Source organism: Harpegnathos saltator, unplaced genomic scaffold, assembly GCF_003227715.2.
Source record: "Harpegnathos saltator strain DR-91 unplaced genomic scaffold, Hsal_v8.6 scaffold498, whole genome shotgun sequence".
Taxonomy (NCBI): Eukaryota; Metazoa; Arthropoda; class Insecta; order Hymenoptera; family Formicidae; genus Harpegnathos; species Harpegnathos saltator.
In genome coordinates, this window is record NW_020230313.1 from 94,295 (window position 1) to 105,000 (window position 10,706).

A 10,706-nucleotide genomic window follows, 5' to 3' on the forward strand; every position below is an offset into this window, starting at 1 on the left:
AACAAGTAATGTATGGTGCATAATGTATAATAGCAATATGTTTGTTACTTTATACTATGATATAATTCATCTGCGATATCTGCGTTAGTATAAAGTAATAACTGAGAAATTAATGAAATTTATACTTATAATTTATAATATCATAAAAGTTAACATACTGCTTAGCAATGATCAAATTTGGTGAATTTTAAGACTTGGGATTAACATCTCAATTGCACAGCAGGAAATTATTACAGAGGCTCTAGAAAAAGTCCTAGAAAAAGTAATAGGAAGCTACAGTATTGGCATATATAGTAGTTAGAAAGCTATATATATATAAACATAAACACTATATGTAGCGCACGCGTGTGTGCGTGTGCGTGTATGCGTGTGCGTATGTGTGTGTAGTATTAAAATTGTTTTCGAGCCTTTGTACAAAACACCTCGTGTATCATCCACTTTTTTGTTCTATATATATTTAGGAAAAGGTGTATGCGTAAATGTGTTATAGAATGCGAGCCATATGATCAAAGGAGATAAGCCCGAACCAAAAAACATATATATATATATATATATATCATGATAATTATGTTACCGTTAAAATTTGATATATCAGTAACATCTTTATTATTTTCTATTGGAGTTTTTTTAATATGTAAATGAAAAATAAAGTGCTTTGTAAAAATTCGCAGTCTATATTTGACCAATTCTACCACGGGACGGAATAGCAAAGTCGACACACTCAAGTTGGAGTAAACAAACGCCGGAAGTTCGTAGAGCGATCATTATTTTTCTCATTCGACATCGGCAATAAAATTTTATGGGTCGATTGATATGAGGATAATTTCGGTTTATGTAACACTAGCGTATATAAAGAATTGTGCCCGACCGCAACGTAAAAGTTGTGGTAAAGTGTGTGTGTAACAATGGCTATTGTCGCAACATTCTGCGCATTCTTGTTTTTAAGTAATCTAGTTTCCTTCGTATCTATGATTTTAAGTTTTTTAGTAAAAAAGATAAGAAAAGACCCTGTTTTACGCAGTACAAGTAAAGTCATCGTGTATTTTTACGTTATTATTTGTTACTTTCATTTTTAGATATGCCTGTCGATGATATGGTCCAATCTGCAGGTCACCGGTCATTATTTCAAAATCTTCAAGATATCCATCCTGAAGACAGTGTTTCTGGAATTTTTGAAATGAATCCGACGTCGATTATTCCAAACGATCACGCGGTGATTGGCGCTATTTTCGATTTGGATTTTAAAGCGGAGGACGTGACGTATGATCTCTACACCAAAGACAACAAGGAGCAAGCTGTTACTTTACGAACAGGTGACACCGTCCAGCTAAAGAATTCTCCATTTAATCCCGAATGGCCAACCAAGATCATTATTCATGGGTGGTCAGAAAACGGAGATACGTTTTGGTATCACGATATTCGACGGAACTACCTTAGCATCGGAGATTACAACATAATTTGCGTCAATTGGTTCTCCGGTTCAAACAAGGAGTACCTAACATCCGTCAGACTCACTCGTCAGGTGAACAGAAAAAACTTTGTGCATTCTGCAAAATATAATAGAGTCAAAGGAGATCGAGTCGAGGAGAACGAGATCGTAAGGTATGAAGTAAACGATGAAGAAATCGATAAATCGGTAAATTTACGTCTAGGTGGGAGGATACGTGGCTGAGTTTCTAGAATTTCTCGGATCGGAGAGCCAGGCCTCCTTTGACGACATTCACGTTTTGGGGCACAGTTTGGGCGCCCACGTAGCCGGGCACGTCGGTAGTTCGTCATCGAAGAAACTCGGCCGTATCACGGGTCTGGATCCGGCCAGGCCGGCGTATGAAACGCCCTATCTGAAGGACACAAAGGAACGACTCGACTCGACAGATGCGAATTTTGTGGACGTTATCCACACCTGCGCTGGTAGCTTAGGCTTCGTTCGGCCGATCGGCCACGCGGACTTTTATCCGAACGGAGGGACGTTCAGGCAACCGGGATGTCCGATATTTTCAACACGTACGTGCAACCTCTTTACACGCTCACATTTTAGTTTCGTCATGTGGTCGCGATACAAACTGATACATCCATCTCGTGTGTTTAGAATTTTGCAGCCACGGTAGATCGCATCAGTTTTACGCCGAGTCCATTGTGCGTCCCGATAGCTTCGTCGCGTTACAATGTGCCAATTGGATGGATTTTCAGCTGGATAAATGCGGTGATAATGCCACCGCTATCATGGGTGAATTCACCAGCACTGACACTCGAGGTACCTACTACCTAGAAACCAATGCGCAGTCACCGTTCGGAAAAGGCGAGATATAACGAACGAGAGAAGTGGACGAAATTTAGGAGAAGAACATTCGCACGTTTATATATATATATATACTCTCGGAGTTACTCTCCGATCCGAGAAACGTGTATATATATATATATGTGTGTGTGTGTGTGTGTGTGTGTGTGTGTGTATACGTTTATATATATATATATATATATATATATTACACGCTTACATATATTTTATAAATTAGCAGTACCGCGGGAAACGTACAAAAGAGTAGAAAGTATTTTATCTACGTACGACGTTTATCACAAATACATTACGATATAAAATAGAGTAGTGATAAAAAGTGACGTATGTTATTGAAACTTATATATTCAACGAGGGAATATGTCGGATTAAGCTAACTCGACTGTTTAAGCCATTGCAGCAAGCGTTGTCTCTCCTCCATCGGACGGTTTTTCAACTTCATCTCCAAATCGCACGCGATACTTTCGACGCACTATGTCCCAGTCGACGACATTCTGTATTCTTGGAGCATTATTCAAGGACCATTGACTGTCAGCCGGGCTCGATTGAAGTAATGAGAAATTGACATTGCCTTTCGTTCGCGACACCGGAAGTATCCTATTATTCTGAAAACAAGAAGATAAAAAATGTTTGTAAGTGAGTGATAAAAATGCATCGACAGTCTGTAACGTACGGTAGATTTTGGAAAGTCATTCTGATGCATGGTAGGTTCCATGTATCCATGTGATCTGTCGGTTGTCTGCCTTGCGATGTGTTTCCTTTTACAAACTCTCTTAAGAAATGCCACCCATGTGGTGACAAGATTCAACGGTGACGGTGCGGTTTTTGTCCTTCGAAAGATTAAGGATTAAAAAGTAAGCATGACGGTGCAGCTTTGTGTATTTTAAATGAGAGTTTCGTTAGAAATATCTTCAGAATGCCGTATATGTGTACGTACGACGTGTGCATACGACCGCGTCCACTCACTTTTGCATTTTGCGAACCAGTTTGCTGAGACCGTACTTCCATTCGATATCGCTCTGCGACTGAATGTTGTGATACGTGTCGCTCATCATGGCAATTAGCAGATTAATCAATACTATGACGCTGACGAGCATATATAGAGAGAATGACACCTGTTGAAATGACACGAAATATTTGTTAAATTTAGGTACAGATAGAAGACAGATAGCGGACAAGACGTTAACGGTTCTGTCGCGAATGAGAGAGAGAGAGAGAGAGAGAGAGAGAGTTGCGTTTCGCGACAGGGAGTCTCCCGACTTACTTAAATCTACCATCATCACCTTTAGTGTTACAAATGACAGTTACACCGACACCGGTATCGTCCTCTAAAACGGCGAGAAGATGACTCCTCATCTTAATTACTCATCTTATCTACATCCTCATCTTATCTACATCACGTCCTTACTCGACTTACTCTACGAATTACAATCTGTCATAACTTTTCAAAATTCGGTGCTCTCGACACGTCGTTGACAGACGGTATTGCCGTCGTCGGTGGACGTCCTAAACGCTTAAACGTGCTTGCATTACATCAGTCGAGGAGAATAACCCTTCGGGAGCCTTGATGGGAGGAGGTCAGCTGATGAGCGTGAACGTAGAGTAGGAGAAACGCGGCACATTCCAGGAGCAAAACGTAACGTAACTACGTACTACGGAATTGAAAGTACTACGCGCACTTGTTCCCGCTTCCGAGGAGCGTGAGGAGCGTCAGGATCCTGTGAGAGCGCGGAGTCGATTTAGTGCGACGCGCGCGTTGATAAAATCATAGATAGATAACTACCCTGATAGCACATGTTCTCTCCTGGGGACGTCCTAAGGACCTGAGGATGATCCTGAGGATGAAGAGACATCCCCAGGATCATACGTCCTCGAGACGTACTCTGGACGTCCTCTGGACATCTGTGCTGCTAGGATACGCTCCTAGGCATCCCTAGTAACGACCGAATAACCAGATAAAGACCGTTATAAAGTTGATGCTTCAGCCGCGCTTAGTAAGTGCTCTGGCAAGTGATAAATAGTAATTTTTCGTTAAACCAAGAATCAACTTTTCAACAGTCAGATTATCGTAATAGGGAATGTCGATTATCATCGAGTTGAGATGGAAATTGATCTATAATTGGAGCTGACCGGATAACCTCATAACTTTAATTAGCGAATATTGAGGAGCGTCGTTTTGCGACGTTTTCGATGTCGACTACAAAGTAAACGATTAACGAGAGAAAGAGAAAGAGAAATTATTTCTGCAATTTTCATATCTCTGGAAATCTATCCAATAACTAAGAAGAGAAATAAATCCAAGGAGAGAAAAAGAAATACAATAAAATATAAGAATGAAGCAAATATTTCGGAAACGGCTAGTTTGAGAATTTATATTCAATAATATGATGCTCTTCTGTCTATCTTCGCGAGTTCTATCAGTCACTTTAAATATTGTCAATAATTATGGAGCATCCTGTAAGTGATCACAAACAAAGTGATAATAGTCACGCTTCTCACCTTGAAGAAATAAATCGTCCATCCTGGTTGCAGCTTTTGTTTCAACGTAATTGTGAAATCTTCGGTGTCTTTTTGGCCGAAAATGGAGAAGAAAAGATACTCCGTGATATTGATCGGATTAACTCTCACTGTGCAAACAGAGAAGAAGATCGATAAATCAAACAAGTCTTATCGGTGAATTAATCTCAATCGTCATACGCTCAACTATGCACTATCAAAAATCATAGCGTTCGAGTTTGTCTTGCTCCTATGCTAATGCAGTGGTATAGTATAATAAAATTGTTCCTACTGGTAACTACTGGTAATTGATCATTCTTACTTCATATGTGTACTTCATGTGTGTTTGCAAATTATATTTGCAAACTCTGTCACTACACCACTGCCGATAATAAAATGCATCGTGTTATTCATTCGTCTTCATATTCTGACTATGAGCAGAAAAATGTATTTTGTACATGTATTTACAGTTCTTCCTCTATTCCTCTAAATCGTAAAAATCGTAAAAATTCATGCTGACGATTTGGAAATCGACTACGTCGATTCTTTATTCAGGAAAAATCGGCGAAAAAGGTCTGCGGACTTTGTGAAAAAACTTGTAAGAACATGCGATGGGAGGAAGAGCAGCGCAATTTTATCTTCACGAGTATAGGCACTGAGTAAATTCAAAAGTGTAACACTGTTCACATTTGGTATACACATCGGTGAAAAGTTTCTAGACGCATTCAAACGCACGAATAGATGAATGTGGCTTGATGAACGTGAGAGCTGCATTTCGGTATACACTGTATACGCAGCCCTTGTGAAGAAACGAGGAAATTAAAAGGAATTTTATAGAAATTAATTCTGTAGTAGTAAAGTCACGAATCCACGAGAAATCAGGAACAGGAGTGTTAATAAGATTGTCGAATTTCCTTCTACCACTTCCACTGTACATGAACAGCAAGCAGTAAAAGTGAATTTGACATTCTCAACAACCGTAGCCTCGATTTGGAAAATTAAATCTGTCCCATTGAATTCCTTTCAATCAAACCGTTTTTCGCAGGGTACACATTTACACATGATGCATGCCAATTGAACATCACGCAACGTGCGAATGATTGAAAAGTGATTGAGACCTGTTCACCCGTACATACAACCGTTCACTTTGACATACCAACGAATATGTCACATGCTACACATTGAACGCGTGATGATTTGTGTGTATGTATGCGTAACGACGTGGCCAATTCGAAGGCAATTTCGGATCGTGATATCATAGCTCTGCGCAGCTATTTCGCGTATATACACATTCTACAAATATACATCGAGCGCCGGTATTATGTTATGAAATATTACGTGAGCAACATGATGCAGGCATAATGATCGGTGTGTGCATCGTTGCGAGAGAGAGAGAGAGAGAGAGAGAAAGAGAGAGAGAGAGAGAGAGAGAGTTACGCAATTGCGCTCTATGTATGCATTTATACGTACATATATAATATGTACGCGTGTGTGTACATATATATATATATATATACATATATGTGATTATATGTGTATAATATATATATATGTGTGTGTGTATGTATATATATATATATATATTTATGCATGATCGAAAAAAGAACATTCCAAATGGGAGAAAAAAATGTACATTATTAAGATAATGCAATGAGACTAACCGTCAAACGTGACGTGGAACAATCCCTATGCACATGGATATTCCGCATGGTAGCCTCTAAAATGTGGTACAGGTAATCGATTAGACGTGTGTGGATCACGAGGAGGAGAGCGGGTAGCGCTGCTAGCTAGTAACCGTACACAGCGAGGTCTCTAGATCGAGAGACTAGGCGTTTATTTGAAAAGAATTGGATACTGATACAGGGTACCACTGTATATGCATCTCTGTGGCTCGTCCCTGTGTACACATACGCGCATATGTACAAACAAATTAATCGCGCGATCGAACGCATCTTCGATGCGCATCGAGTCGCGGGAAAAGGAAGACGCGAGAACGGCTCGCGTCTCGCGATCTCTCTCTTCCGTGAGAAGTACAGAACTCTGGTCCTGATCTCTGATCGGCGAATGATCTCTGTCCTGAATGATTTCTGTCCCCTCCTGCCCGCTTCCCTTCCCCTTCAGGCCCCGGGCAGTCCTGACTTTTCGGTGACGCTCGACGATCCCTCCAAGACCGCCAACGGATTCGTCTCCGTCGATTCCTTGCTCTCTTCGATCGGCTTCTCCTGCTCGCCGTAGAGATCTCTGTACTTGCGCCTGACAACCTCCCAGTCGACGACGTTGTCGATCTTGACGGTGTTGCTAAAGGATAACTGGCTGCCGAGGGGGCTCAGGTGGACGACCGACAGGGCAACGCTGTCCTTGTGGCCGACCTGCGTGTTCTTCTTCACTCTGGACAGCCATTTGGCGCCCATCCTGGAGCGGGGGGACATACGGCCGGCGCCCATCAAATGCATCAGGGAGGGTCGCTGTTGCTTCTTAGTCAGGCGCTTCTTGCAGAGCTTGCAGAGATACGTGATCCACGTGGTCAGGAGGTTGAGCGGGGACGGTGCCGTAGTGGTCCTGCGCGGGCATAATCGGTTCGATTATTGCGACGCGACGTCGCGACGTCGCTTCTTCTTCTTCTTCCTCTTCTTCTTATCAATTCGTCCCTAATTATCTAGATATCTCTCATTTGTTCTCTTACCTGTGCATATTTCGTACGAGCTTGCTCAATCCGTATTTCCACTCGATGTCTGACTGCGCCTGTATCCGCTGATAGGTGTCGCTCATCATAGCGATCAGCAGATTAATAAGCACCACCACCGACACCAACATGTAAATGCCGAAGGCGAGCTTGAAGAGCACGGTCGTCCAGGAGGGCTGCTTCGATTCTACCTTGAACTGTTCGTGCGTCGTCTGACCGAAGATGGCGAAGAACAAGAACTCGACCGCGGTTATGGGACTCATGCTAACTGTAAATACGCGTCAATAATGCGTGTCTCGTAAGAGACGTCTCTCGTATAAATACGCGCGAATGCATGCTGTCTTTATGCAAGAAAGTTCTCCGACACTGCTCGGTGGTGTCCGGAGGGAAAGGGGGGAGGGGCGGATACATGCTAAAGTCGCGCGCTACTGTCGTACGTCGAATGGAGAATTGAATTCAAGCCATACAAGGTATTATATGCTACCGCACACACGTCGCACAGATTCCTCGATTCTGTCGCAGAAGGGAGATCCAAGCGCCTTGAGCGAGACGCACTTCCACTTAAAGGGGGGGGGGGAGGGGCGGGGGTACCATTTCTAATGCTAAGCGCATAAGACAACAGGTACTGGGGGGAGATCATGATGTATTGTATGTTGTATAACGTGCAATTATCCCAAACATCGCAAATATTCAAAAGACGTCCGATTGATCGGGGAACGTCTTCGCGACGTTCGGTGGAACGCCTTTATACGTTTGTTTCGCCAGGGATATTTTCTTTCTCTCTGCGGATCGTTGCGTCCCGAACATTAATCGAAGTTAACTGAGAACTTAACTTTGAGAATGAGAGAGAGAGAGAGAGAGAGAGAGAGGGAGAAATTTCTCGTCCTCTTCCTCCACAAACGCAAATCTGCAGAGATCTGCAGTCAAGTTTCATTTAATTTCAATCAATGTTCACAGCGACAGCTCGTTACAATAGGAAACGATGTCACATGGCAACGAGTCGACCGAGAAATTACATTCTGCATCCCACGAATGGTGGGTGCGCGATGTACCGCGAATGAATGAACTCAACAACAACAACAACAACAACAACGACGACGACGATGGTAATAACAATCAATGAAGCGAGCCAGATGATCAGATGTGGCGGACGATTCGCAGCATTCACAGGCATCTAGCCATGATATGTAGATGGAGAGAGAGAGAGAGAGAGAGAGAGAGAGAGAGAGAGAGAGAGTGAGTAAGAGAGAGAGAGAGAGAGAGAGAGAGAGAGAGAGAGAGAGAGAGAGAGAGAGAGAGAGAGAGAGAGAGAGAGAGAGGGATGAGTAGGTGGTAGTGATGGTGATGGCGGTGTTGGGAATCGGCGAGAAATTGCTTCGTATTCATTCACGTCGCGCAAACAACACCAATTACGCGTCTCCTACGAAACTCACGAATCACGTCGTGAATTTTACTTACTCGGTTGTTTAAACGCTAGAGGCTGCGGTCGCCGGCATCGAGGATCGCTCGAGGATCCCCGTGAGATGCTCTCGCTGAGATCGCCTCTTGGGGATTTGTTTCTGCGGTAGCGATTACGCGACTATCACGGAACTGTTCACGGACTATTCAGATGCCATCTCTCTTAACGCACTGTTAAGTCTGTCTAAGTGAGTCTGCAACGCGAGTCGTTCGTTTGCTCGATTGCTTATTTTGCTTGCGAGCGCGTCGCGCGATCCACGACGTTGCTGCCATACTGTTGCTGCTGTTGATACATCTTCTTTTCCTTTCCGTTATGCTCCAACGCTCGATGAGGACAAGGACGAACGAGGCGTTATCTTTACATGGGCGGTGTCGGGACCGTTGGTGGCGCCGTCGAAGCAGCGTTGGTAGCGTTCGTCGGCCCGTTCTCGTCCTCGTTCTCGTCCTCATCGCCCTTCTCCTCCTTCTCCGCCTCATCCTTTTCGGGTTCGTTCCCAGTCAGGGCGAGATATTTCTTCCTGATTGAGTCCCAGTCCACTACATTCTCTATTCTGGTCGCACTATTGAAGGACAATTGACTGCCTAATGGGCTGAGGTGTACCACGGAGAGGGTCACGCTGTCCTTCGGACGGACTTGACCCTTTTTAACCTTAGCCAACCACTTGGCGCCCATCTTCGATCTGGGCGACAAACGACCGGCGCGCTGCAGCCCCATCATGTGCACCAACGAGGGTCGTTTGCGTCTAGCGGCGCGCTGCTTGCACAGCTTGATGAAGTATACGGTCCAGGTGGTGAGCAAGTTTAACGGGGACGGAGCTGTAGTGGTTCTGCAACACGCAATCGTGTTTCCAACACACACGAAAATGCTCCGTTAACTCCCCGAATTCTTACAGCCAGCTACTTTTTTCTTTTTTTTTTTTTTTCTTCTTTCTCGAGGGGACCGGACCGAGGAAGAGAGAAAGAGAGAGAGAGAGAGAGAGAGAGAGAGAGAGAGAGAGAGAGATCGCGAAGAGACATGTAAAGATGTCGGCTACGTTATTATATGTGCGAAAAACGACTCTGAACACGCAACATACACGCGCGCGCGCACGCGCGCGCGCGCACACGCACACACGCACACACACCCCGTATTTTGTTCGCGTATCTCATCACATGAGTCTCATCTGATCGGTATTGGCGGTAAAAGGGGAAAGAGCGAGATTCTGTGTGAGCATGCCAAGAATTTATAAATGCTATTCTATTTATAAACGCGTCGACGCGTCTGCACTGCAATCAGACGCGGAGTAAATAAAGGGAAAGAAATAGTGAAAGTTTTTAATTACTTCAAGCACAGATAACCATCAGTTATCATCGGTGGGGCGCCTATCGCAGGCGAATATGTGCGACACAGTCTCTCGGGGTCGGCTTCGCGTTCTATTTAATAAATGACTTACGAAAAAGACGTAGTACGTATATCGCGTCTGTTGAAGAAGGTCGCAGGCTTACCTGTGCATGTTACGGATCAGTTTACTGAGCCCGTATTTCCACTCAATGTCCGACTGCGCTTGTATCCGTTGATAAGTGTCGCTCATCATGGCGATCAGCAGATTAATCAACACCACTACTGAGACCAACATGTATACGCCGAAGGTCAACTTGAAGAGGACCGCGGTCCACTGTGGCTGATTGACCTCGACCTTTAGCTCGCCGTGGGTAGTTTGGCCGAAGACGGCGAAGAACAGATATTCGAAGGCGAGTACCGGATTCATCTTTACTGGAATTACGAGGCACACA

The 10,706-nt window shown here is 43.9% G+C and overlaps 4 protein-coding genes across 5 annotated transcripts in view; 1 reads left to right on the forward strand and 3 right to left on the reverse strand.

Annotated features, from left to right (window-relative positions):
- Window positions 1-841: 841 nt before the first annotated feature.
- LOC105188588 (pancreatic triacylglycerol lipase) lies at window positions 842-2,426 on the forward strand. The gene is made up of 4 exons (XM_019843881.2): window positions 842-945; window positions 1,077-1,522; window positions 1,653-2,004; window positions 2,090-2,426. Exons 1-4 carry the CDS (start codon window positions 906-908, stop codon window positions 2,308-2,310), a joined length of 1,059 nt encoding a protein of 352 aa, XP_019699440.1. The 5' UTR covers window positions 842-905; the 3' UTR covers window positions 2,311-2,426.
- A 67-nt stretch (window positions 2,427-2,493) lies between these two features.
- Window positions 2,494-4,912, reverse strand: LOC105188598 (short transient receptor potential channel 7). The gene is made up of 4 exons (XM_025302494.1): window positions 4,796-4,912; window positions 3,263-3,411; window positions 2,970-3,126; window positions 2,494-2,901 (listed from the first exon to the last, which is right to left on the reverse strand). Exons 2-4 carry the CDS (start codon window positions 3,391-3,393, stop codon window positions 2,683-2,685), a joined length of 507 nt encoding a protein of 168 aa, XP_025158279.1. The 5' UTR covers window positions 3,394-3,411; window positions 4,796-4,912; the 3' UTR covers window positions 2,494-2,682.
- Window positions 4,818-9,202, reverse strand: LOC112589396 (short transient receptor potential channel 2 homolog). The gene is made up of 4 exons (XM_025302493.1): window positions 8,934-9,202; window positions 7,476-7,743; window positions 6,454-7,351; window positions 4,818-4,923 (listed from the first exon to the last, which is right to left on the reverse strand). The coding sequence occupies exons 2-3, from the start codon at window positions 7,736-7,738 to the stop codon at window positions 6,910-6,912; spliced, it is 705 nt and encodes a 234-aa protein (XP_025158278.1). The 5' UTR covers window positions 7,739-7,743; window positions 8,934-9,202; the 3' UTR covers window positions 4,818-4,923; window positions 6,454-6,909.
- nompC (no mechanoreceptor potential C) overlaps window positions 9,201-10,706 on the reverse strand; it is a 15,973-nt gene continuing 14,467 nt past the window's right edge. For both annotated transcript variants that reach the window (XM_025302492.1, XM_011150123.3), the window contains 2 exons: window positions 10,419-10,686; window positions 9,201-9,760 (listed from right to left, as the gene is read on the reverse strand). In XM_025302492.1, the coding sequence (XP_025158277.1) occupies window positions 9,292-9,760; window positions 10,419-10,686 (737 nt within the window). In that variant the 3' untranslated portion in view covers window positions 9,201-9,291. The remainder of the gene's footprint in view (window positions 9,761-10,418; window positions 10,687-10,706) is intronic.